The 27,771-nt window shown below is 48.3% G+C and overlaps 1 protein-coding gene across 1 annotated transcript in view; it reads right to left on the bottom strand.

Annotated features, from left to right (window-relative positions):
• Window positions 1-3,449: 3,449 nt before the first annotated feature.
• Window positions 3,450-27,771, bottom strand: part of ACAP3 (ArfGAP with coiled-coil, ankyrin repeat and PH domains 3) — a 149,283-nt gene continuing 124,961 nt past the window's right edge. The window contains exons 11-25 of the mRNA XM_090023669.1: window positions 26,868-26,980; window positions 22,878-22,929; window positions 22,293-22,393; window positions 20,778-20,889; window positions 19,972-20,180; window positions 18,780-18,849; window positions 18,570-18,664; window positions 17,454-17,668; window positions 16,739-16,843; window positions 16,205-16,306; window positions 12,754-12,846; window positions 12,012-12,232; window positions 11,384-11,493; window positions 10,382-10,492; window positions 3,450-10,250 (exon numbers count right to left, since the gene is read on the bottom strand). Coding sequence (XP_089879795.1) covers window positions 10,103-10,250; window positions 10,382-10,492; window positions 11,384-11,493; window positions 12,012-12,232; window positions 12,754-12,846; window positions 16,205-16,306; window positions 16,739-16,843; window positions 17,454-17,668; window positions 18,570-18,664; window positions 18,780-18,849; window positions 19,972-20,180; window positions 20,778-20,889; window positions 22,293-22,393; window positions 22,878-22,929; window positions 26,868-26,980 — 1,857 coding nt within the window. The 3' untranslated portion in view covers window positions 3,450-10,102. The remainder of the gene's footprint in view (window positions 10,251-10,381; window positions 10,493-11,383; window positions 11,494-12,011; window positions 12,233-12,753; window positions 12,847-16,204; window positions 16,307-16,738; window positions 16,844-17,453; window positions 17,669-18,569; window positions 18,665-18,779; window positions 18,850-19,971; window positions 20,181-20,777; window positions 20,890-22,292; window positions 22,394-22,877; window positions 22,930-26,867; window positions 26,981-27,771) is intronic.

Below are 27,771 nucleotides of genomic sequence, written 5' to 3'. Positions count from 1 at the left end.
GTAGGGCTGGAAGGGACTTCACAGAGTCATGCAGTCCATCCCCTAAACACAGTCAGCAATACCAATAGTGAACTGTAACTATAATGTGGGCTTCATTTTCAGCCAGATTTGGACTGTTTTGCACTGCCACTGGTTAACAGGTACTATGAACATATTTTTTTCATGCCTGGTACTGAATAGACCATGCTGCCTTCAGCATAACAGACCATATAATAAATACCAAGTACAACAGTTTAAGGGCCTGGGGTAGCTTGACATAGCTCCTCTGAAATCACTTCTGATTGTGCTGCATTCTCATTTACCATGAAGTCTCCAAAGTCACTGCCCAGACCCAGCTACAGTTTCTGTCTTGTTTGCATCCCCTTAAACAGCAGGGTGAGCACTGACCTTGGATAAAGTGGCTGCTACCAATAATCTTTTTTATTTCTTCCATCCCACTCAGCAAAAGTGCCTGCCCTGGAAGGAAGGAAGGAAGCAAGGAAGGCAGCCATTTCCCCCTCCTCACTTATAGGCAACATAATCTTTTATTTTCTTCATAGGAAAATAACTAACTCTTTAAGTGGCTGGGGTCACTTTTCTTGGAAAGGAGACGCTAATGCACTGAGTATGTGTGGTAATAACAAGGGAGGCATTGTATCAGCTGAGTCCTTGGAGCCAGAATGGCCAAAAAAACCCCAGCTTCAGGAGAACAGTCAATCTGCAAACTGTTCAGCAGCTAATCAGAAGACTGTGCTGCAGAGATCCTGTGATGATGGGTTAGAGAGCGACAAGGGGATAAGAGAGACTTTGGAACAGATGCTGCATTTCAGGAGCAATAGTTGAGAGCATGGGAGACTATCACTCCTCGGCAGGAACGTCTGAGGAGTGCATTCTGCAGAGACCTAAAAATCCTATTCGGAGTCTGCTCTGTCTTCATGGTCTTTATTCCTTTGGCGGGGAACAGATCAGCGTCACAGCAAAACACACAGAGCTACTGGACAAACATATTCAAGCAAGAAACTGCTGCAATCAGCCATTTTCCCAGTTGCATCTGCTAAGTATTGCCTGACTATCACTAACGGGCTGGAAGGTGGCCAGATTGGATCAGGGGAGAAGTCCCTCCACACCCAGGAGCTCTCAAGCGGTGCAGGTGCTGGCCTTTACTACCTCTCCAGCCCCCACTTAGCTGTGATACAAGTGTGGTGGAGGGGTCAAAGAGGGAATGTGGCTGAGGTCTCAGGCAATGCGCAGGTGGTTTATAGTCCTACGAGATTGTAGTCAGCTGACATAATTTAGAGCACCTCCCAGGCTATTCTTAGCCATGCCAGGGCTCTGGATGGCACAGATCCTTCCTCTGAGCTCTAGGAAGCCATCACTAACATCCCAACAGACCCTTTTTTTTTGGAAGTACCAAGCAGCTTCCAAAACAACCCAAGCAAAAAAAGACCTTGGAGTTAGCATTTACTCCCCCTGGCAAGTCCTGAGTCAGCTGCAGCCACTTCCTATTTTGAGTTCCCCGAAGTCCAGATTCCCTTTGCACCTTGTGTCCTATCATTGGTACTCGTGCAGAGGTGTGCAAGACTCCTGCCAAAGCAGAATGACAGCCTTGAGCAGGCATTTGGCACGGGCATGAACAACCTCGTGATGGGCAAGGCAGGAGGCATCAGGCTCCCTGTGCTCCTCCCTGGTAGCAGATGGTGTTTCTCTGCACGGACCCTGGGGCAAACCAAGGAGCGGTGACTTCCAATTTCAGCACATCCTGGCAGATGTCTTGGAAAGAACATTCTGTCATCGCTAGCACAGGAGTTGCCACATCAGACCAGGCCAGCGACCCATCTGGTCTGGTAGCCTGTCACCAACAAAAAACAGTGATAGATGCTTCTGAGGAAAACGCTTCACTCCTCTAACGCACCTGATCCTGCCCGGTTTTATCTCAAAGGGGGACATTTCTTCCTGCCCCTTGCACATGAACCGAGAAGAAATGATTTCCAACAGCTCAGTTCACATCAGGACTCCAGGACATCCTATCACTAAAAACCAAAGAGGAGGGTCCTGGAAAAGACTTCTGCTGCATGATGCTTTCTCCCACAGCTAGTGATGCAATCCAGGAAAAGCATGGGAACTGAGTATGCTTCGGGGTGAAATTGCACCTTGTTCGCGATCACCTTGAAACCAGAAGCTCAGTTCTCCATAGGTATTTCCCAGTGAAATCCAAGGAACCGTTCCCATGGACTGCATTGCTAATTGAATCATGCCCACATGTCCATATCTATTTATGTATCTATCTATTCTTATTCATCTAGACAACTCATGCTTTTGCAAACTGCAAAATTATCCGGGTCAGTAATATCCCACAGGGTCCACTCAATTCCACAGGTTAACTATACCTCCCCTAGGTACTCAGATGCTCCCATTTTTTGGCATAATGTCTTTATAATTATCTGAGCATTTCTCAGTCTTCAACACACTTATCCTCAAAACACCCCTATCACATAGGGAAGTCTAGTTTCCCTATTCTATAAATGGGGAGCTGATACCCAGAGGAGTGAGTGATTTATACACCATGACACAGCGCAGACCTTGAAGGCAGATTTCCCAAGTCCTATGCTAGTGTCCTGACCACTGGACCGTCCAAAGTGCTGCATCTGAAGCACTTCAGCTGTGCTGGCAGGGATCGAGCCATTCAGGGATCATGGTGGATCTGATAAGCCTAAAGATCTTTCCAATATCCAACTGCAGGATCCTTCTGCATAAATCCACTCATCCAGCCTGACTGCTATGAGCACCGTTTTTAGAGATCTATTTGCCCTTCTGGGGGAAGTGAAGATACAAGTGCAACTTGGCTCCAGCTGCTCTAGGAATGATCCTTCCTTCTTTTTTCACGGGTTCACTGGGATCGGACATGGCCATGCCACAACTGCTGCTGTTACTGTCTCAAACCTGCATCCTCTGGGCTGTCGACTGTGCGCCGTAGCGCCCACACCACCCTAGCCCCCTCTAAGCGTGATGAAACGCAGGAGGTCAGGATGAGTTTTACCAAAGGTACCTGCAATTACGTTATCTGATGGAAAACAGAAGGCAACAGCACAATGGCTCAGGGCACCAGCCTGGGGGTAGGAAAGCAGGGTTTATCTGCGTTGTCCTTTTACAGGGGCTGATCCTCTGCTGGATAAGTTAAATAAGTACTTTGAAAAGACTTTGTTGGGGATATTTTGAGCCTGTCATCTTTGACCCAGTGTTCCTCTCAAGCCCCTTAAAACCATGATGTTATCATAGGACCGTGCCATGGAGGCATCATGCAGAATATTTATGTGCCTTTCTTTCATCCTATTTGCTGACACAACTCAGGGCATGGGCTGCAGTGGAAAAATCGGAGGTTGAAAGGGGGTACTATATCCTAGACACAGCTAATGCAGAAAATAAGGCAAGAGACCCACCATAAATAAAACAAGCCCAAGCAGAAAGAGGCAAGGAGTTTATCTAGATTTTTATTAACAGTGTTTCAAGAGACAATAGAGGGGGGGAGGAGAGAGTAAAAGCAGACACCATGGCGACGGTTTTAAAATTGTACAAAGATCATAACATACAGAATATTCAGTTCCATAGTTATACTCAGTACAGATTGTATAGGCAAAGGGGAAATAAAAAAAAGTGTTACAAAGTTTGTACTGAAAGCAGGCAAGTGAAGGAGGTTAATATGCTAGAGCGTATTTACAGCAAGTGCAAGTCCCTTGTACGGCAGCCCCGGCCCTTCGCGCTTACGGAGCCTATAAAACAACCACATCTAGCAGCTTCGACCTGGCTGAGAGAGCCTCTTTCTTTCGGTGCTGTTTAGATAGGAAGTGATGGGACCCGGAAAGAAGCCAGCTCGGCTTTGCTTTTTCACCAGTGGCTCGCAGGCCCTCGGTCGTTGCTGCCAGCTTGCCTACGCTTGCCACGACAAAAGCCGATTCCCCTGTAATTCCCGCCTGCCTCATCTACGGCCATGGGTCCAACACAGAGGAGTCACAGGACTGGGAAGACGCACAGTAACATTCAGGTGCTGCTTGATGAATGCTATAAATGGACACCAACTGAGATGGTTTTATACAAATGGGGGTTGATGGAGCTGAAAGGGGAGGCCTGCCACCTCCCGCAATGCGACCTAGTGGAGCACGGGACCTACGAATTATAAACCATTTCTGTCTAGCTACCGCGAAGGTGCTGAGCTGAGCTGCATCTGTGGTGCTGGAGGCCCACTAGCGTGGCCGACCTTCCCAGCCACCCATACATTTGCTAAGGGCCCCTACGCCGTCGCAGCCAGGACTCTGCCACGTTTAGGAACCAGGGGAGCTGCCTTTGGATTTCCCCCTGCCCACCCCGCCCTCGAATACCTGGCTGTGCCCGGCTGCCCCATTTTCCCACTGCCTATTCACTGAGCATCATGCGAGCCTTTCCCCCAGGCTAACCGTCCGTAATGCAGTGAGGAAGCAACGGCAGACTTCAGGGCTTTGACTGATATGCATCACGTTCCTATGGAAACAGCACTCTGTATTTTGGTTTCTATTTTTATTTTTTTCCCTATCCTTTCACACTCCCACTCTCCCTCCCTCGCCCCGTTTGGTCCCCTTTCCCTGCTGTCACACCCGCCAACGTCACGTCACCCCGCACACGCACCCATTCACACGCACAAGTTGGGCATCAGCTGATCAGCGACTGAAGCTCACTTGAGTCTGCTCAGTCTTCTTGTTTTGCCTTTGGTTGAAAGCAATTCTGCCCAGGGGGTGCAGAGCAGGGACCCTCTGGAGCCACGTGTCACTCCCAGCTGGGAGTAGACAGCCACGGCTGCATCGATTCAGCTGGGGGTATTGCACCTCTTGCTTTCCAATCCATTTCTTTATGAGTTTCCATATTTCACCTCTCGCATAAATAATGCCAATGATCACCAGGCTGAGCTGCTGCAAATCTCGCAGCATCTCACCTTCTTAGCCTCAGCTCATTGAATCGCCTTCTCTGCAAGCATCAGCATTTCTGAATTTTTCCTCTTTACACGATTACTGCAAGGAATGCAAGTGCCAGAGACCCAGAATATCCCCATTACCATTTGTAATAAATATTGAAGTAATATAGGGGAATAATTTCTCTGGTTTAGATAAAAATTTACATCGGTTTACGCAGCGAGCAACTTCACAACCTCCCAGCCCATTGCTTCCACCCAGTTGGGAATTAGAGATGGGCCCCAGAGGCAAAACTGTTTCATAGTTTCTAGAGTCGGAAGGGACCTGAGCAGATCATCAAGTCCGACCCCCTGTTGAACCACAGTTTTGGTTTGTCCCATTATAAGGATGGGCTAATCGGCAAAACATGCTTCAGACCTAAAATACATCAAAAAAGCCTGAGAGTCTTCAAATCCAGGCTTAGGTTTAGGGCCCACCTTCATGTACACGATACTTGGGATGTTGCTTTCTAGACAAAGGCAAATCTATTAATGAATATTAATTGCAGTTGCAACCAAGTTACTGTCAGGTAGGTATTAGGTAACATGTAACGTCTTTGGAAAGAAGAGTTATAAGGAAGAACGAAAAGGGAGAAATTTTGGCATTAGATAGTGCCAACAGGATTGTACAACACAGAGAAATACATCCCTATTTAAAGAAGAAAGGAACCTAAGTGACTTAATGTCTAGACTTCCCTGTTGCCTGACTGGCCTTTTGCTTTGCTGAAAACAAACTTTATGTACAATTTTCCCTCTGCCCTGACCCTCCCAAATCTCCAAATTTGTGCATACACGCACGCACGCACGCACGCACGCACACACACACACACACACACACATACTCCAAAAAATAAATACATAAACATGGGGAAAAAATTGATAAATGCCTCTTAGACATTTCTTTTTCCTGGAGAACTTTTTGTTTTAGAAACTCAAGGATTTGTTTAGTGTTATACTGTCTTTCAAGCTGCAAGGCGTCACGTGCCTCACAATGCATGTAATGGGAAAAAAAAGAAAAGGAAAAGAAAAAAAAGACGGGGCGGGGGGAGAGAAGAGGTGGATTTAAAAAAAAAAAAAAAAAAGCCCTAGCCACGTTAAAAAAAAATCCTGACATTAAATACAGCCAAACCGTACTGAATAAAAATTGCACTAGTCCTCTGGGCGTATCAATAATAAATTAAATACTTAACAAATTTCACCAATTAAAAAAGACAGCACAAAATCCATAACAAAAGAACATAAAAAAAACCCCCAATACTGTAAGTAGGAAAAGTGCACAAAGTTGCTTTATACATTGAATCTAAATAAAGTACCAATACATTTTAAATAGATAAATTGTCTTGACAGACGCACTGCTTTTTGCTTCAGTATTTACATATTCTTTAACCGCGTGTACCTCGGCAGTGAAAGAATCCGAGCTTATATGTGCCAAACTGTACAGAGTTTCTATATTGTTCTCATGAGTCGGGAACGCTGACTGTGAAATAAAATGGCCTGGATTGGAAGCCTCGCCTTCGGTTCTGACTGGTTTATAGAAAGGATCTACCAATGTATTTCCAACTCCTGTCAAAGAGTTGGAAAGCTGATCGGGGCCATTTAACATGTACTACATGAGAGAGCCATTTCACTACCGGGATGAGTTTTGTGAATGCTGAGCAAGAGCAGGAATGTTTCCTACTAAGATGTTTCTTATTCCTTTTCCAAGCTTTTGAAGCACCCTGACACGTCCTGGTTTTGATTCAGTATTGTCTTTTTCTGGAGGAAGACATGGCTTGGGGAAAACCACGTCCTGGCGGAGATATGTCTGAAATGGTGCAGATTGGTCTTTCAAATGGGATGGGATGATCAACTAGCCTGAGCTGCAGAGGGGCCTCCTAGTTCCCAGCTCAAGAAACGCAGCAGGTTTTTGACTACCTATGGGTGGATCCTGCTTTATCCTGCGCACGCTGAGTCCGTAAGCGCTTTGCGAGATTGGGCTAGAAGACTCAGGACAGGTGTGCCAGTACTCCTGCTGAAGTTAAGTGTGTGGCTTGCTGCGCGGGGGGCAAAGTGGTCCGCAATTCATATTCTTTCACTGTACGGTGAAGAGCAGGGAGGCAGCTGGGCAGCCCCTTACAGCATAAAAGCTCTGCAGAAAGGAGTCTCTTTTCAAGCAGAGACTTCCAGGCTGAGGGGCAGTGAGTCCATGGGTTTGCTCAACAAGCTCCTGATCTTACTCACGCTGGAGTCAACAGCGGAAGTCCCACTGGTATCAATGGGAGCAGACTCAGGCTACTAAGTAGGAAGTGTCAGAGGAAAGAGTCATATCGAGTTCAAAGGGGCCTGCCTGTTTTATGGATCAGCTGATGTTTACAGGGTCAGATACCATCCCTCTTCTACCCTTCTTGAGTCCCTGAAAATCAATGAATACAGGAGGTGGGTGGGTCCTCCTTGCTGCTGTTTGTGACTCAGTCTTAAGGCTAAGATGACGGCACGTTACAAAAGCAGATGTGGTAATGGATTTTCAAGGGTTTATGCAGGGTGGGATAGGATTGCACTTGCGCATCCTAGTCCAGTTAGATGTCAAGTCGGTGGAGAGGAATCTGGCCCAAAGTGTTTTGGAGAGGAAAGATGATTTCCTTGGTGGAGGAGTGCTGAATAAAACCTTTGGCACCGTACTGAACAGAAAGCAAGTCCGAGCTTGTCTTGAACTGAGGGCAGAGCAGATGGCAAATGAAGGAAAGCATTTAGCACCACGAATTACAGGCCTACGTACCGATGCCCTTTCTCTGAACTGCAGTGGTAACCAGTGACCACACACAATGCTGCATGCAGTCCCGGTGAAGCCAGTGGGCGTGATGTCTCAGTATGGAATAGTAAAGTCTGTGGCCTGTGGCCTCTGCTATGGTCCAGAAGCCCATTGCAAAGCCTTTGCTCAATGCTGACCCACGAAAAAGTCCTGAGGGAGAAAGGATTGCTTGGCTTGCCAAGACTGGGCGCTGAGTGATTCAAGGGGATAGTGCAGGTGGCAAGCTATATACTCTGGGCCCCACCAAAGGCAAATGGCAGGAAGTTATCAGGAATACATAAAGGCTGAAGGGTCAAGTAATCCAGCCTTGTTACATAAAGAGCATAGATGTGGTCTCTTGTGCCCTGTGACCCAAGGATGAATGTGCAGATGGAGAAGATATAGCGCAGGACAAGAGTCTGAACGAGGGCTTGGCTTGTTTTTGTCCAGATTCAAAGTTTGGTCAAAGCAGCATCCACAGGGTTATTCTGAATGTATAGCACGTGGGTGTAACTGAGATAAGAACAGGGCATGGGCATCCCATGATCCCAAAGGGAAGACAGGAAAGAAGCCATGAGACCAGTAGAAACCCAGGAAGCGGGTGGCCCAAATCCTAGCGAGCCTCCAATGATCCAGTGGCAACACTTTCATTGCCTTCCAACAGAGCAGGATCCAGCTCTTAAGCTGAAAGGGGGAAGGAGTTTCTTTGCTATTGCAGTGTTGGTGGTATAGCACTGACTGGCACAGTGGCTGCTGACGTGTGTAGCATCCAAGGGCCAAGAGCGACCAGCAGATCGTGTGCGTTACCCTGGGCAGCAACCTGAGAGGAGCTGGCATACAGAGAAAGGCTTTTAGTGAAGTAGTAAGTCATGGGAGGAGGAAAGTGTTGTAGTGTATCACAGCTAACCTCACAGAGGGGACAGGAACTAGGGGCATCTTCCTGGCTTCTTGTGTTCCTCATTCAGATCCGGATCCTCCGCAATCCCAAGCTCTTCCTGTGAAGCACTAAGAGCCCCTAGACACCACTGACTCCAAAAAAAAGGCAGGTGAGGGCACTCAGCACTTTACAGGCCTGGGCTCAGGGAGAGGCACAGCCAGGCTTTGCATGGTAATTCACAGTCAGAGGCAGAGGGCAGCCAATTTTACACCTGATCTCTTAAGCCCTCCAAAGAAATTACAGCACGGGCACCATGTCTCTGCAGAGACACCACGAGTGCCCCAAAAACACAGCCCATAAAAAAAAGAACCAAAGTGCTCCCAGTAAAGAGCAGGTCCCCACTCCAGCAAAAAAAGGAAACAGAACCACACAAAAACTGTCCCACTGATCAGCGGGATCAAGGAAACCTGGATTCCCCGGCTCTGCTGTGGAGATGCCCTGCTCGCATGCATCACCACGAAGGACGACAGCATTTAGCAACACGCATGCAAGTAGAAATCCCTTTCACAGAAACGCTAAGTAGGAAATCTGAAGTGACCAGGGAAAAAACCCCAGATGCTCACGTTAATGTTTGCAGGTAGCCACTCAGGCGGTGGGAGCCTGATTTGATTTCTGTTCCCTGGCACAACGCCCATCGCCAGCGACGAGCCTCTCCTAACCTCAAAAAATGTGCACGGCTGCTTCCGTTACACTCAACAGATCGTATCCTAGTCCGGGAAGCAGATGAGCTATGGCTTTGACCAGCTAGCTACCACCAGCTAAAAAAAGGGAGCTTTGCTGGTATAAACCTGAGAGCATGTAAGGTCTCTCGTTCCTACCCCTTCTATCGTGTCCTTCTGTAGCAAAGGACCATCACCCCCAGTTGGCCTGTTCCAGACTGAGTCCAGGCTTTAGCATTCTGACCAGACCCAGCAGCTTCCAAACCTTGTGGTCATCCTATGGACAACGAGCATTTCAAGTTGCTGACCACCGTTGGTAAGAGAGGGCTCCAGCAAGGGAATCCTTCCCAAACAAACTTTGTTCACACGGTAATTCAGGGTACGGTCAATCTAGACCACTGGAGATAGACAACAGGTTCTGAACACAGCATTCACTTGTAGCGTTGGTGATTTTCTTCTGGCGTTACAGGATTTTCTTTTTATTTCTTTTACACTAAGCTCCAGTCTCGTGCACTCACTGCACACCCAAACCCACGAGCCACAGTCTGTGGTACGCCCTGAATAAGCTCCTACGTGAAAATAACCATCCTGTAGTCAAGCGTGACAATTATACACTAGCCAGAAAGGCCCCTCTCCCTCCTGTGCGGAGCTTGACCTATCTGCCGTAGGCATCAGAACGAGGCCAATCTGCAAGAAACACCAATATGCCAAGGGTGGGGCTCCATGGGCTTCCCTAAATTCAGCCCACTCAAGATGGAAAGGGGAGGCAGGGGAGGGAGTTGTCACTAACACTCATCTATATTAAGGCTGATGAACTCCTGTATACACTTCCTGTACTGGAGCTCAGTGGGGCTGTTGCTGGGATATTGACCTGGTTGTCCAAAGGGGCCCTCAGCTTCTCTCATTTCCTCATTCATCCGAGCCAGACGCAGCCTAAAAGGAGAAAGAGGAGGAAGGTTTTAGTAACTTTTGCTACCTGGCATGGATCTCCTATTGCTCTCCATCCTAAATCCACCTGTCAGCCTCCCCTTGTGCAAGCAACGGGAGATTGGGGTCACACTTACAAGGTGACTATGTCTGCATTGGCCGCCTGGACTGCAATGCTGAGAGGGTCCTGCCCATCCTCATCCACTGCGTGCTGGTTGGCTCCTCGCTTCAGGAACAAGCAGACCTGGCTGCAAAAGGGAAAGCAAAGATGTCAGAGCAAATGCATCAATCCCCAGTGGAGATCCAGCACCCATGACAGCCACACTGGAGGGAACAGCGAGGCACAGGGCCTCTCCCAAGACATTCTGCTCTCTCTGCAAGAGAAGGTGCTCTCTCTCAGGTTAGGAGACAGGACAAGAGGAGAGCAGAGCTGGGGCCCAGCAGGTCTCTGCATGTGACTGTGAGAATGTGGACAAGAAACCCTCCCAGCCTAGCCCAGGTGGCAGGTGTCACAACTGCATGCCCATGGCAGCTGGGGAGAAACAGAAGCCCTGGTGACATGTAAGCCTGTGCACAAGGGTGGATTTTACCCTACGGGATATGGGATTTGAGCAGCACTGACAATCACATTGTTTAATTTCACTCCCAACCAGATGCTGCACAACCAGACACTCTGTTGAAACCTCAGCGTTGCAAGATTGGTACAGTCACCCAGCAGAGCAAAGACATGGGAGCAGAGAGGAGGAAAACAAACACATCACTGAAAAATGCTGGGTGAAAACAGCAGAGACTGGAGAAAAGCAGCAAGTGCAGAGAGCAGATACCTAACACAGTAGAGAAAGGGGAAAGAAAGAGTGTAATATAATAAATGCATGCTTTGGATACGTGTCTGGTTCTCATTTATATTGGTGTAAATCAGGCGTAACTCTGCTGAAGTCAACAGAAAGACAGGAAACAGGGCACCCACTTATGCCAGCCTGCCTGTTTGGGGGACACTGGGTTCTTCTGTCCCAAACACACACAAGCGTTTGTCTCCCCCTCAACTGATTCAGCAAAGCCCAGGTCCCACATTGGCTCTCAGGTTTGGTCCTGAAGCCCTGAGCTCTGAAGTGTGTTAGCACAACAAGAGAGGGGCTTACCCAGTGTGGCCCAGGTATGTGGCATGGTGCAGAGGAGCCCGGCCCCGTATATCTCTTTGGTTAACATCTGCTCCATTCTGGAGCAAGAATTCACAGGCTATCAAGGAGCCCTGTTGAGAAAAGGGAAAGAGAAGTTGTGCCGGGTTCTGCTCCAATGCTGGACCTGAGGGTAAAGGCCAAAGTGGCTCCACGGAAGAATCTAACAGAGTTTAGCAGCTGGAGGATATTCACCAAAGGGACCCAAACCTGAAGCAGTTTGGAGCAAATCTCCTTCTCTAACCAGGCTTGAGTCCCTGAATGCCCACCTAATCCTTCCACCAAGAAAGGAAAGTCTCATTTCAGAGAAGGGGCATAGTGCAGGCAGGGAATGGTCAAGCTTCACCTCTGCCAGCTGCTCTCACTGCTGTCCCAGGCCTGCAACCAGCACAGCTCTGCCAGTCCCCTTCACTCTTGCCAGCAGCCCCCAGCTCCTGTGCTAGCAGCCCAGACAAAGATCCACTAAATTGGCACACTGAGTGCCTAAGATAAATCTAAACAGAGGGTCTGGGCCATTAACTAGCTATGTTACTAAGCTGTCCCCTCTTCTTCCTTCAGAGCCTAGATGTTCAAAGCGGCCAGCACAACCTACCCCCATCACAGCTTGAACCAGAGGAGTTTTGTTTTCATCTTCGTCATTCACCCAGTTGACTTCTGCACCGTGAGCCAAAGCCTCTGCCATGAGAGGCAGGTTCCGGGCCCGGGCTGCCTTGTAAACCAGCAAGCCGGGGTGCAATTCCCTTAGGTCCTCCAGGTCCGAGGCCTCCTGTTCAATCTCTGCCTCGCCGCTAGACTCCTCTGACACTTCACACTCTGAGAGGGAGAGAGGGGTGGGAGAGGTGAGTCACATCCTGCTTTACTAAGAGCCTCACATTCCTCGCTTCATATGCTCCTTGCCAGCCTGGGCATCTGAGAGATCTTTCTCAGGCAACACTGGAGATATGCAACTTTGACACTGGTGAATAAGTGACCCTTTCCCGCTACTGAAGACCCCAGGAAGGAGGGAAACAATTGCTCTGCCACTGAAGAAACTGGGCAATGCAGGGGCAACTAGCTCAAGGAGAAGTTCTGCGGTGACATCTTTTCTTCTCAGAGAGCTGGGTATGATGAGGGAGGGCGGTTTCTCTCTACATAGTCAGGTCATGATACAAACAGCATGATAAGCTGCTTGATAGAGATTGGGTCCTGTATCTGAGGGCCTCTCAACCCGACATTTTGGCCCCTTGGCATGACATGGGGTGGTACAAGGGAACAGGATGACTCTGAGGCCCATCCACCCTGCCTTAGGCCTGCTGGTCATCTCCTGCCAGTGTTAGGCTGTGAATTACACCCACCTTCCTCTGTGACGCTGTCTACCACTGAGCCAAACACCAGGACATCAGTGCTGCCGTCAGTGCTGCCTCCCAGCCCACTGTCGCTGCTCAGACCTGCAGGGCCAACAGAAGACAAACCAAGATCATTTTAATATGCAGACAACCTGCAAAGCCTGCTTTTGGTGCATTGGGGCCCTCATCTCCCCAGGCTGCCTCCCCCTATGTGAGGGGGTGCTCCAGCATGTGTCCAGCACATCTTCTGCTGGGAAGAATAGCACTCTTCCCCCTCAGACAGGATCCTGGAGGCCTTGGACTGGGCCAGAGACAAGAGCAGCAGCAGGGAGAGCTTCGTAGCAGGATGGGCAGCATCATAAACAGAGACAACTATCTGCTTTCACCTCTGCTGCCTCTGTTTCCCCCTCCTCCAGGCTTCCCCACAACCCTTCACTGTTTACTGGGGCATGTGCTATGATGCATCACTGCTGGTTGGAGGGTCACTTGACCAGCTTCCTGACCCATTCATATCTATAGTCATATCACACTTCACATTTTTCAGGCACTCATTCACCTTTCCAACCCCCTGGATGGATGGGTAAATATTAAAGGGCAGCCAAACACATAACAGAGGATGAGTCGCATGAAGATGAGGCAACTTGATCAAGGACACAAAGGGTATCTGTGTCAGAGCAGTTTGTATGCCCTTCCTGCACTTTGTGGGGAGGTAGCAGTTGAGAAACATCGGAAGGGAGAAACCACCGCAGAACTGAAAATGGAAGATGTCTCCCAAAGGGACTGACATGTCACCCTGGTACAAAGAAGATTTCTCAGCATCTGTAGTTTCACCACCCTAGGAGCCAAAAACTACAGTAGAATCCCTCTATGGACAAAGAAACTATCAAAAAGAATCAGATCTGAGGTCTACCTGTCCCCCTGGCCTGCAATAGTGATCAGGACCACCTGCAGCAGCATAAGGTATTGAAACAATCCCCCTCACCTACACTGGAATTTGTACTGCTTTCTAATAGCTAGGGACTGGTTTGTGCCCTGAAGCCTCAGGTTAATAGCCCTTACAGAGCTCCTTACGTATATCTGATCCCTTGGAACGTAGAGCAGAACGGGAGAGATGGGCCCAAACCAACACCTGGTCTTAGGATCCAGATCAGGGTGCAAACTTGGCAGGGTGGGCTCATCTCCGCTAGGATGAGAAGAGTCAGTCTCTAGAGGTTATACCCATTGAGATAACCCACAGCACCTCACTTCAAGGTTTGGGGCAGCTGTTGGAGATGTAATCAGGGCAATAAGGCATCTCAGTGACATCCTGTTGCTGGCTTGGTTCCTTTTTAATTGCAATGAGACTTGTGTAAGCAAAGTTTTCATTCTGAATAAACCATACACTCCAACCAGCTTGAAAAAAGGTTATGAATCTGGCAGTTTGTTTTTAGTAGGATACACTGAAAAGACATGCCAGATTCAGCAAAAGATGAGTGCATAAAGGGAAAAACAGGCATTAACTTGGACTGATTATTTCTTAAAGGGACATCATTTTGTGCTAGGCATTTTGATCCAGTCTGATAATGTTACAGCAATGTAAATCCTCTGATATAAGTGCATCCAAACTTTCATTTGTATAACTAAGAACCAATTCTTTTCCAGTTTTTTAGACTTCACACTCTTTATTTTGTGTCACTTGTTGCACTGTTGGGCAGCTGGCAGTAAGTCCCCGACTAGAGAAACACACATTTTTCATCGAATGATGACATTTGGTTGAGCATTTTTCCTTAGTAAGCACAGCAGAGGTGTGGGTTTTGATTTCACACTTATTCCAAATAAAGAACAAGTCTTTACTGAAGTGGCTGATTTATGGACACACCACTACTTCATTCAGTTCTAGTGAGCAGAAGTTGAAAGACATTTAACACCTCAAAGGACCAAATTCCTGGACCCTTTCCTATACAGCAAATGAAGTCCCCATAAGAGTGATGATACGATGATAGCATCATCTAAAGCCAGGCATGATACAGGCAAGCAAGCTTCCTCCACTCAGCTCTGCCAGTGCATGATCTTGCCTTAAAAAGCAGATATTCCAGTCCTGATAGTTCGTCAGCCAAAGGTTGCCAGTTGTGCTGAACTCTACCAAGCTGCGTGGTAGATTGGCTACAGGACAGTGCAGGCACGAGAGTGAGAATATCAGACCCATTTCACTTGTGACCTTGAAGCAGGATTTTGAACCCTGGCTGTCAGAGTCTGTACAAAGGCTGGTGAGTCCCTTGGGTACAATTAGAGCAGGGAGGACAATTCTCAGCCTGTAACGTATTCAAGGGATTTGCTTCTTGGCCCTTTTTCATTTTTGGCCAATTCTATCCTGCTTTTCTTAATCACTTGCTGAAAAGTGAACACTTTGTTAAATAGTCCTTGGTCCTTAACTGGTTTTAATGTAATTCAGTACAGGTACTGGCTTTCCAAAAGGGGATCTACTTCAAGTGCACTCCTAGACCTCACTGTGTGTTTCTGTCCTCCTCTTGGATAAATGCAACTCACAGGGCCAGTGTAAACATTATACTGTCATGTTCCTTGAATATTCTGGAATAGTTTGCTTTCAATTTGTCATCAACAGATTTCCCAAAATGTTTTGTAGGAAGTGATCTCGAAGGGGAAGCAAACCTCGTTGAAGGGCCTGGTTGCTTAATACTATGAACGAACGTTGGTGAGAAATGTTTTGCACCATCCTCTGGCTCAGGTCACTAAGACCCTAGTTTTCTAGCCAGGGATACAGTGTGTCTGAGTGCAACCTTGTTGACTCCACTGGGACTTCACATGGTCATGACTGGATCATTAGCTATCTGCAGTAGGGGCCAGATTCTGCTCTCGGCGGCATCAGTGGAAATACTGAGTAACTCCAATGAGACGGACTGAGTTTACACCAAGGTAAGTGACCTGAATCTGACTCAGAACAAGCACAAGTGGAACTGTCCAAAGTGCCAGGCACCAGACAAACTCTTTTTCTGTTGAGTCAGTGGCAAAGCTTTTCTTGATGCCAGGCCACTGCTAAGCATTTTGGAGAATCCCACCTAAACTGGGCCTAGGAAAGGATCGTATCAGTTCAGATAGAAACTCTGAATCTATAAATTCCCTGAACACTAAAATAGTTGCAGCAGTCTCAAAACTAGAACAGGCTCAATTCAGCATGTCATGAAAGCCGCATGCTTCACTGACTTCAGCAGGGCTGAATACAGCATTAAAGTGAAGCCCTTGTTTTTGTGCTTAGCAGAATCAGAGCTGTAATCACTTCAGCTTTCTACCCTATAGCAATATCTATGTGTCTGTCTCTCTGTCTGCCTATCATTTTCCTGAGGCCTCTGTTATAGCGTTCTAATGGCGTAGTTTAAAAGAATACATCGCTTCCTCTGACTTTTGCCTGGAACAAGTGAAATCTGTGGGTCTCTTGCTGCTAGCTGCTATGGCGTCACCTTACCTCCGTCCAGGAGGAACGGCGTACCGCTCCCACCGGGACCAATGCCACTGCCACTCCATGGGCCAGCTCCTAGCGGGTGCTGCATAGAGATGTGGCTGGCACCTAAGAGGAAGGTGGACGGAATGTGAGGGGAGTTAATTGTCACAAGCAAAAATAATTAAAAAAAAAATGTTAGCAGTAAGGCTGGCTTAAAAAAAAAATAGAAAAAGCTGATGGGATGTTCAGGTTGGGGAGAAAGGGCATGGAAAAAAAATCCCATCCACCAAAATAGCAAGACCAGGGATTGATTGGAAAGAGATTTAAAAAAAGATAAGTGTGATAAAATTGGGAAATGGGTCAGGGCTAGTGCAAGTAACTCCCCCTCACTCTCTCTTTAAACGTTAGCCCCAGTGTGTGTGTGTTCTCTAGTCAACTGGCCACCTTTCCAGTGAGGGCTGGTACCTTGCCATCAGTCTGGTGCAATGCACATGCCCTAGAAGAAGTGGGAAATAAAGACATGCCAGCAGCACAGCTGCTCCCTTTATTTATACTTACTGCGTGGTCCAGAGCCGGCGCCTGTGTCAAAGTAGGAGAAGAGGGAGTCCAGCTCATCCGGGCAGAAGAGAGAGTCTCGCCTGAATTTCCTCTCCAGTGTGGCAGCTGTTGGCAAGGGAGGGATGTTTAAACTTGTAGGAGCAGGGGAAAAGAAAACCCCATGCTTGTGTTTGTATAATCTGAGCCTGGAAAGTGAGCCTGCAGATCTATGCAAAGAAAATTATAAGTAGTCTGTTGGACACGGCAAAACCGCTGTTACACTGTGACATTTGGGGCAGTGGGTGACCCTGCATAAGGACAGACTCTGCTCTGGACCAGCTGAATAAGAACAATAAAGCTAGTCTGAATGTGTTGATAGTTTGGACATGATGATGAACAAGCAAGTAAAGGATCAAGGTAGCAGTTTAGAGGAGACCTTTGATCATCCTAATGTATTGGTCCCACCTGGAAGATGGTCATGCCATCTTCCTGGCCTGGAAGAGGTAGCTTGTAAGGGAATTGAACTGGAAAGCTATATAAAAGGCATGCTTGTGCAATGGTGTGAGCACTCATAAGGCTGCAGCCGCTAGAGGGAGGCAGTATCACACACATTTTATCACAGCAGATCTATCTAGAGCAGAGGCCAGCATTGCAAAAACATGAGGAGCCGTTTGGACAGATGGGTGTAGCATGCAGCATGTTGCACTGGAAAATGGGAATCTGGGGCTGTTCCCACCTGATGACAGTGCTGCCGGCGATGCATTTCCTGCCTCGTGGCGGTACTTCCTGCGAGCCGTGGGTGCTTTTGTGGTGCTGTTGTGCCGCTGGCACTTCTTCACACTCCAGCGCCGGGGTTTCCTCTCGTTGTCCACCAGGGCCTCAGTGTTAGGCAGCTTCTTCAGGAATTTCTTCTCCACATATTTGACCTTGATCCAGGCTTCCTTGTCTTGTCTGTAGGGAGAACAAAGCAAGCATATACTCTGCAGCTCATGTCAGACACACAGCGCCAAGAAGGCCCAGCCACTGCAGGATCCTTGGAGCATACGGTGAAAGGTGGGTCCCTTGCAGCTGCAGGGCAGCTCCTCTCCCTGTCATTTAGGGTAGTGAGGACTGTAACACGAGGGCAAGATGTGAGGATGCTTGCTTGCCACTGCTTCCCTTGATCTCTTGCTCTTTACAAGGATTTTACATCTACCTTGTAAATAAAGTCAAGAAGGAGCTAGCCCTAAACCTCAGCACACCACAGCTCTGTCCCCAGTTCTGCCATAGACTCGCTCTGGGCCTGGGGCATGTCACTAAAGGCAGAATCCTGAAACCCAGTGGCCCAGTCAGGCTTCCTAATAAAGAGCCTGGTTAACAGAGATGCTGAACGACCACAGATGGATCCCACCCATTCACAGATCTAGGCTGGAGGATATCCCATGCAGCTCAATGGCAAGTGCTGTGAGAGGCAGCACTCTGAGAGGGGTTAAAGGCAGAAACCTGGGCATGGTAGGGGCATGGAAAAGCCTATTGAGAGACCAGAGCTGTGCCTTGGCAGGTAGCATGGAGGCAGGGGGAGGTAAAATGGGAAGAAGGGTGTCTACTGCAAAAAATGAAGCAGATTCCCAGTACCAAAGCAGCAAAACTAACCAGTACTGTGATCTGTTCAGTGGTCTGCTTTTGCGCCGTCCACTGCACACCATTGCTGTCCAACAGGCATGTGTAGGGCTAATCTAATCCCTTTCTTTTCCCTTTTCTGCAGCTCTTCCACATGGAAAAACAGGATCCCTACTGACCCCATAGCCAGAACCTCAAGGACAGAGCTGTGGGGAGGCACTGAAAGAAGCTAAGCAGAGGGGCTCAGACTTACCGGGAGCTCCCTGACGTGGGCTTCTTCAGTCCCAGCTCTTCACACTGTGCTTCATAAATCTGATTCATGGTGGTGTTCCCCAGCTCACACATCAGCTGCGATAGGGCAGGGGAGGGAGAAAGCAGTCAGCAAAGGCACTGCAATTCCTTTCATCCTTGGCCCCAAGAGAGGGATTCTGCCCCAGCTCTGACACTGAAAACCAGCACTCACTTTCAATAACTCCGGCTCCCAGGAATCCAGTGTGAGAGATCGGACCTTGGAACAGTGAACGCCCAGACTCCTGGAGAACCAAAGGGGAGATGGGAAAGGGTTGTAGGCTTCAAAGCAGACTTTGTACATCAAAGAGGAGCCCCGAGCAGGTGGCAGGATGAATGGAAGTGAGCGCAATTCATACGCATACAATGCAAGTCACAGATTGAGAGAGAGGCAGAACCAGGCACACACAGAACAGTTCCCTCCCCTGCGGGGAGTTCCCATAGCTCTATTTAATGCCTTGTGCGATAAAGGCACCCTGCTGAGATACTTAGCTTTCAATTGTTTTATGTTTATATTTATACTCCCTAATTAGAATTAGCCCTTGGAAATCTGGAAGGGAAATATGTTTCCTTATTTGACATTTGTATCTTACCGTGACACCTGCCTGCTGGCTTGTTGTGGTAAGGTTTTTTAGGAGAGCTAAGCTGGGTATCCATGGTTTGTTATTAGAGGGGGTTAAAAGCAGGAACACTTTACACTTATGCAACACTTTGCACCTGAAGATCTCAAAGTGCTTCACAACAGCATGTAAGGTTTAAATCCAGAAAGGCCAGAGCAGCTGAACAATTTATCCAGTGAAAGTCAATAGCAGCTGGGAATAAAATCTAGGTCTTCTGACTTCCAGAATACTCCTTTATCTTAACTGCAATTTTCACAGGAAAAATAGGATAGATAACTTTCAGGATAATTGCACCTTCTATAATTGCTGCAGACTTTGAGTGATGCTGTATTTTAAAATGTTAAGTTGAAGTAGTTTCATTCCAGTCAAGATCACAAATCAGACCATTTAGTGATGTGCTTTATGGTTCTTTATTTGTGCAGATCTACTCAACATACACAGGAGGTAGAAACTGTTACCTGGGGGGGGGGTGTATGTATATGTATGTATGTGTGTATACACACATACATACATATATATACACATGCATAAAATATATAGGTCTGATGGAGTGTGTGCATGTGTGCATGCATGTGCATGAGAGAGAGATATGCCTGTGCATATGAGCATGCATGCACACACACACACACACAGAGGCTTCTGTGCCTTTGAACATGGCTCTGTAAGCACAAGTCAGCTATAACACAGGCATCCCCCAGAGGCAGGGAAGCAAAGCACCCAGCCGCTAAGACTGCGTTTGCACAGTACCTGTGGATCCCAGAGCACTCGATGCACAGCAGAATGCCCAGGTTGATACTGGCCCACCGGGGATCCGACTGACCACAATCACAGCACTGGTCATTTCCAGGAATGCTCTGGACTCTCTGCAGGATGGTCTCTCCCTTCACGTTGCGGTCCCGGGAGTCCGTGGCAGAGTCAATGCTGCTAGTAGATGGGGAGGCAGTCCGGTCCAGTCTCTGCAGGGAGACAAGGGGACGGACTGTGTGCTTTGCAGCCCAGCCTCTGACTGGTCCCAGACTCTGGGAAGCTAGATGTAGCGTAGCTCAAGAGGCTTGATTATTTGAATGAAGGTCATTTCTGTCGTTCCAGAGGTACTCTACAATCATACTGAAAAGCACTCAAATTCCAGAGTGGGCTTTATACCTCATAGTCACAGGGGGAAAGTGCCAGAGAGAGGAGCCTGAAGCAGCATTAGTTAAGGAAAGCCGGGGATGAGGATACCTGTTTGGCTCATCCCCTTTGAACCAGAGTCTGGGAACAAGATGAACTGGGAATTATTCACCTGTGCTGCCAACCTGTGCCCCCATACAGCAACACAGAGCAGCAACCCCCTTCAAAAGGCCACAGTGCTCCTTAAGGGAAAACGTCCCGCAGGGCAGTGAGTCCTGGGACAAGGATGTGAGGAAGGCAAAGGCTTCAGGACTGCTCTTTACTCTTGGCTCTGATTTGGCCTGCCCTGTGTGCTCAGCAGCACCTGGCCCTCCCCAAGGTGCCCATGCCTGCTAGCCATTGTGAGCTGCACGACTAGCCTCAGTGCTTGCCGTCTGACTCACTTCGATGTAGTAGCTGTCAGGGCTCTCCCGGTACGCGGAGGCAATGCTCGCCTGAACTGCCTGGATCCAGGCCTGGCGCAGCTTCTCCGAGTCGGCTTGCAGCATGCAGCTTCTGTCAGGGAAGAGGCCGCAGAACAACGGGTTGGTAAAAGGCCATGGGAAGGGAGCTGCAGCTGCATTGGGCACCTGAATTTTATTTACAGCCAGCTAGACAAGCTCAGCACTTTTCTCTGTGCCCAACTCCCTTGGGCAAACCCAACAGGGACAGCGAGCAGCCTGCGGCAGTTCATCTCTCGCCGAGATTATTTCCGTTTCCTGGACACCATTCACCCCCCACCCCATCATTGCCCACAAGGCTGCTCTCATTCTCCTTCCTTGAGGTTTCACTATAAGATGCCCCTCTCGGCCGCAGCAGGGTCGGAGAGATGCTGGAGCGCCCCTCACGGCCCTGGACCGCGGGGTCACTGCTCACATCCTGCTGTAGGGCCAGTATAAGCAATGAAAGCGCCACAGCTCCCCGCTGGAACCTCCCTGGGGCTAGGAAAGATTTCATCTGATAGTTTATATCAAAGGGAAACCTATTTCCTCCCACACGCACTCACACTCCCCCCACCTCCCCATCACACAGACACAAACGTGCTTGCTTCCTTCACATCACGTCTCCCTTTTCCCTCCCACATTCGCAGAAGCTTTCTGACCCTCACAAACACGCCAAACACACACCTTCCTTCCCCCAGCACCTTTTCCTCAACCCTCCCCCTTCATCTGCCCTGATGCTTTCATGCAACTCAGGGAGAAATGCTGGTAACGCAGCACCATGTGAGAGAGAGCAGACACTTGGCCCAGTCCATTATAGATTCCCTTCAGGCATTATTCAGCAGGACTGGCTGCTCTCTGTCTGACGGGCTGTCTCCAAACACCGCTGCGTGACAGCTGGTGACATTTGCACTCCTCTGCCTCCCTCCTTTCCACCTGCCCCACTTGGCGAGAAGCACCTCTCAGTCTCTCCCAGCAAAAATCTGGTAGACCTCAGGAGAAAGTCCCTTTCACACCGCTTGTGTCCACTCCTCCTCACTACCTGGATCCATGCAAGGGAGGCAGGGATGGCATTGCCCCTTCATTCCTATAGTGATGAGTATAGAGCCAGAGCACCAGTTTTTTAACCCTCTCAGAGTTAGGGGTGTTTGGAGCCCAAACCCAGATGTAGTTATGCATTTCACAAGCCCTGGATTGCAATCCCTTTGCCCACTTCTAACTTTTCAGCCTTTCAGGTGCAGGCTTGGATTTAGAAAAGCAGATTCAAACTCTCTGACTGGGGCCTGTGTCTAATGTTGCTGCTTCTAGGTTCTCCAGGACAATCCCTCTTCCTTACAGAATGGCAACTCGGAGCACAAGGAAGCCCGCTCTCTCCCAATGAGTTGTAGACCAGGCCAGTGTCTACTTGCCGGTTGCCCTACAAGTCCCCACCTAATCACACTACTTTGTCCTATGGCCAGAAAAAGCCCCAAAACTTACTTGGTAGGGGAGACAACCTCAAAGCAAAACCTCCTTTCTATATCTTCACAGGGCTTGACAGTACAGAGACGCAGGTCTTCCACCACTACAGTGAGGACATCCTAAAAAGAAAGAGAATGGGCACCTGTCTGTGGACTGCAGGCAGCTTGGCACTTTCTCCAACACCAGGATGTCAGACGTCACAGCAGCACAAGTTCCTGCTGCATTTTTATTCGGACCATCCTGGAAATGCTCTAAGAACAGGTATTCTCATGGCATCTCCAATACCAGGAGTGAAAAAGAGGTGCAGGGGGAAACCAATAGAAAGAGCAATCAGCTGAACGTTTAAGAAACAGGGGTCCTGGGAACATGGCCACTCATTTCCTCTGTTAGACAGCAATGCCAAAGTGATTTAACCACTGATCCCTGCCATGCGGTTCTCGGAACAGCTTGGGTCCTGAGCAGGGAAATATCGGAGTGGAAATTTCAGCCCACGCTTGCTGTCAGAGCTTCAAATTCATCCTCCGCCCTCTGCTCATCCCCAAACAGCAGGGCATCAGATGAGATGACTAATCTGCTCATGTCACCTGGGGCAAGCTCACTGACCTTTAGCTTCTTCTGGTATACCAGCTGGCTGTTCTGTATGGAGAACCACCTCCTGAGGAGAGACAGGGAGGAAAGAAGAGGCATTGGAGCAAGTGACTAGTAACAATGTGAAAAGGTGAGATGCAGCCACCTTTCCCCTGAAGGACAGGACATCTCTGCTTTTGCAAAATAATGCCATTCATTCCAAGAAGCATGGAAGATATGACCCAGGTAATGAAGCCTTGCATTTTTATAGCACTATCCTTCTGAGAACAAACAAGTACTTTGCAAGATGAGCGAATGACAGCATTTAGCACTAAGATGCTATGGGGACACATGTCCTAGATATGTCTGTGGATACATTTCTAGAAAGGAAAGACAGGTTGAGAGAAAGAGGTAGTGTTAGAAAATTATATACTTTATTGTTTGCACAGATATATCCACCCAAGTAGTCCCTCTGCCCCCATTACAGCCAGTGAGGCGGCTGCAAGCGTCACTTTAGGGTGGTATATGGCTGCATTAGGATCAGGGAACTGGCTGAAACAGGAGTGAGGGATTTCATAGATTTCATAGACATCAGGGCTGGAAGGGACCTCGGGAGATCATCGAGTCCATGATGATCTGCTACAAGCTTCCAACAGTCTGATTTCCACCCAAATCGGACTCACCAAATGTGCGTTCCAATCCCTGGCTTTAACCCTAACCCTAAAGTCACAGCCTTACCCCATCTCCGGGGTAGCTCTGTCCCTGATGTCACTGCCTCAGTTATGTATCCCACATGAGGTCACTGCCCCAGAGCCTAGATAACATTTAGATTAGAGGAAATTAGGCTTTTCTGGGGGCAGTTGTCTTTCACCAAAATCAACAGAGTTCTGATCATTGTTATCCAGGATATTCCCTGAAAAGTCCACGAAAATTTCAAAATCCACTGTATAACAAAAGGAGGGACCACCAGAGAAATGCCACTGAGTCAAGGGTACAGCTTTGATTTGCCAGGGCAAATGTTTCTGGATTTTATCAGCATGTTATGGAAGTCTACCCATCCACTCACCTATCATCCCTAGTAGCACACACCACCACAGAATTTCTGAGCATCTTACGCTGGAAAAATGAAGGCACGCACAGAAGCTAACTGATTTGTCTGAGTCTATGTCAAACTAAGGAATATAATGCAGATGGTCTCACTCCATTCCTGTGATTTCCCTATAAAGTCATCTCTCTGGGAAGCAGGGAGCTGAGCGGCTACGTTCCATGAAGGATGGGCATGCAGCTGGGTGAGGAAAGGGTCAGAAAGCCTTGAATTTAAACGTTATTTAGACTTGCACCTTGCCCTCAACGTGCAAGAGAATTCATTTTCCTGGGAAAACAAAATGAGCGACACTTCTATTTCTATCTTTGCAGAGACATTAGAGAGACATAAAAGGTGACATTAATAAAAGATGAACTGTCTGCCAGGAATCAGAGGAACGGAGGTAACGAGAGGCCTTTTCGCTTGCTCAGTAGCCCCTTTTGATCAGCCTGTGAATATGCTTGGATCTGCAGCTCATTGCGCTCCCTGTTGTGACAGCCACCCCCCCTGACAATGGCAGTGGTGTATCCTCCAGGATCTTTTCTGTCACAGGAAGCCAAGAAGAAGTCTGGTTTCTGAAACTGTGAGCCTGGGTGCCGCTTCTTGCAGTCCCAAGTCTCTTTCCATTTGGATTTCCTGGCTGGGGCAACAGCTTTAGGGCATGCACTGGCATACAGGGCTGATTCTTACCCTGAACTCTTAGGCTTTGGTTTGTACAGGTGCATATGTGTCTCACAGGGGTAGAGGTTGTAGCCGTGTTGGTCTAAGGACATCGGCAGACAAGGTGCTTTGGGTAAAACTGGTACCTTTTATCAGACCAACTCAAATAGTTGGAAAACATTCTTCTTTGCAAGCTTTTGGGCACAAACACCCTTTGCCAGGCTGAGAAAGCATCCGCAGTTTCTCACAGAGGCTTTTTCCCCAGGGATCCTGAAATCACAGTCACATCTCTCTATGTATGGGGTGGGCGGGGGGGGTGTGGAGGTCTCTAAGTAGGTGGGATGAAGGGGGGCTGTGGCTGTGAATAGCTGTGATGTGGAGGTATGGGAGACTATGAATAGCTGGAATGTGTAGGGAGAATGCAGATGGCTGCGAATAGCTTGAATTTGAATGTGCGGGATACAGATTGCTATGAATAGCTGAAGCATCCCACTTTCGCCCCAGATTTGTCAGGTGTATTAGACAGAAACAAAAGCCTGGCTCCCTGCAGAAGAAGGTGCCTTTGGGATAAGTCTAGGGTACCTTCTCCAGCTTTACATCAGAAATGCTGAGGGCTGACCCACGAATCATTCTGAGGTCTGGCTCAGATGAGTTATAGCTCATGGGCCTGCGAGCACCATGTGCAAACCTCCGCAATGCTGGGCTGAGTATCTCCGGGGAACAGCTGTTCTCACAGGAATATGTCACTCTGGCTTTAGGTCCCTCAGGAGCCCCTGAGGTGCACACAATGCACTTGAATGTCATGAAAATGGAAAAGCCTTGGTGCAGAAACATTAGACCAAACCATGCTGGACTCTGCAAGACAGGCTCAGTGTGAGTCTGGGGTAACGATCTGGAGAGGGACGGAATGACTTTGAACAACATTTCTCCCCCTAGGCACGACATCAACTTGCCGCCTCCTGGCTGAGAAAGGGTGGGCCATGTATGCACATGCCAGGAACTGTTCAGCACGTTCGGTTTGCTCCAACAGGGCAGCAATACATCTCTGCCTCACTGCAGAATATATCCTGATCATGCTCAGAAACCCATGCTCTCAGGAGCCTGTCATTATACTGCCATGTCAAGAGTTGGGGGTCAAAGAGGCACTGATTTCACATGCTAGAAGTAGAATCTGATGGCTTGAACCCCACTTTCACTTGCAGCTGTTCAAGTGAAGCCCCCTGCCTTGCCCAAGAGATGCCAGGCTTACTGACATCAATCAAAGAAAGAACATGAAATCCCCCTCTTGCCTGCACTTCGCCAAGGTCCCGGGAAGCTCTACTGTAGAAGGCAGGCTAGCATTTCAAATGAAACATCATCTGAAATATTTATAAGGGACTAGCAGAAGGGTCAGTGCCTGGAGGGAGCAGATCTCCACTCCTTGCTGCACAGCTGACGTTTCCAGGCTCCCACCTCTCATTGCCTTGCAAAGCAAGGCTGTCTGATACGAGCAGCTCTTGAAAGTCATGTTTGTCCTGCTGTGTTAGATGTTCCTCTTGATGGTTACAACTGTACAGCTTTCCTGGGGCCCGACTCCAGCTGCTTTGTGTCCTGCCTTCCAAGCATGGAGCCTGGTAGCTGGCTCATCAAGGAAGCTGCTCACTGTCATGCTTTCTGACTTTGCAAAGGTGCAGTGAACCTCAGGCAGGTTTTTGTTTCTCAAGCCCAGCCCATTAGGAGTATACCAGTTCTCGGTAAAAAAAACAAACAAAAAAAGAAACAGGCTAGTCCCAATGAAAGCAAGCAGTCTCACGTGCCATTTCCAGCAGTAACACTTCACTGGATTGGAGGAAAGTGGGAAAATATGGAAGTGATACTAAAAGAAAGATTTCCTGACTTTCGGTGGAAACCCTTTTAGCATTAAGAAGCCAGGAAAAGCCATTTTATCTTTCAAATTATCTTCACAGCGTACAAAACATAAAACATTTAGCTCTTTTTAATAGGTTTAGTCATTTCTATCCCAAACAGGCCAGAATTGCAGGACCCGTCCCGTTCCCCACCATTATATCACAAAATCCCACAAGTTCAGCACTCACAGAGAGAAGCAATAGCACAGCTTAGCAGTAGGAAATCTCTGTACTGAAAAGCTCATCAGCCTGGAGCTGCTGAAGTCATCTCAGCAAAGGCAGATGTCACAAGAGATGTACCAAATCAGTGCCAGGCACTGCTAGATGCCCTTCCAGTCCTGAGCCAAAATCAAAACCCTCATCCAGCCACCAAATGCATCAGGTTTGATTACTCACCGGTTCCACGTTTTGAAAGCATTGCTTGCTCGCTTGAAGAGGTAGCCTTCCATCACCACTCCATTGGGGGCATCAACGTTAAATTCCACCTTGGAGTCGTCATAGGAGAAGTCCTGCAGATTTAAACAGATTGAGAAAACATGTGCAACAGTGGTACCACTCCATGCCACAGAAGCTCTGGTGATGAGGATGAGCAAAATCCCGACCTACATGGGAAATCTGGATGCCACAGCAGCACATTGGGGTTAGGATTGGGAGGACTAATATCCCAAGGGAAAATATAGAAAAAGGTCCTGTAGTTGACTTAGTGGTTTAACATGGTTTAACTTGGGTCTCCCTCTGGAGGCCTAAGTTCCAAACCTTGACTAGGGTACTAGAAAAAACAGATTTGATGGTCTGTGCCTTTGTCTTCAAAGCAGTCTAGTTTACATCATGAAAGTACTCCCATTTTGGTACTAAGCAATGATCATCACGATGGCATCTTGCTCTGGTCCAGAAGTCTGAGGTGCAGAGGTTGAAAGACAGAGGGCTTCAAGTCGGAAGTGAGATGTAGTGAGAAAGTGTTGGGTGATTCCAGGACTGGAACAGCAATACACATCAGGCTTGAGGAGCCCTGGCTGGAATTGCAGAGGGTTATAGGACTGGGGCAACAAGAAGTGCTCTTCCGTGGGCAGAGGCATGGGGCCAGCCGCGTGAAAGCCAAGCGGTAAAATAGCTGAGGTCAGGCAGGGCAGAAGAGAAGTAGGCATATTTATACGATCCCGTGTCCTTCGCAGTCATGGTGATGGATGTCCCCTTCCATAATTTGTGCTTGCCTTATTTCCTCCAACTGCCTGGCCACCCTAATTGTCAGCGGGGCACTGGACTCAGTCAGTTTGTTGCAGCTCCAAATGCTTTTTCTTTC

This window comes from Crocodylus siamensis, chromosome 12 (assembly GCF_052110815.1).
Source record: "Crocodylus siamensis isolate JL-2025a chromosome 12, ASM5211081v1, whole genome shotgun sequence".
Taxonomy (NCBI): domain Eukaryota; kingdom Metazoa; phylum Chordata; order Crocodylia; family Crocodylidae; genus Crocodylus; species Crocodylus siamensis.
The sequence above is the reverse complement of the archived record's forward strand: the minus strand, read 5'-3'. Positions and strand labels throughout refer to the sequence as shown.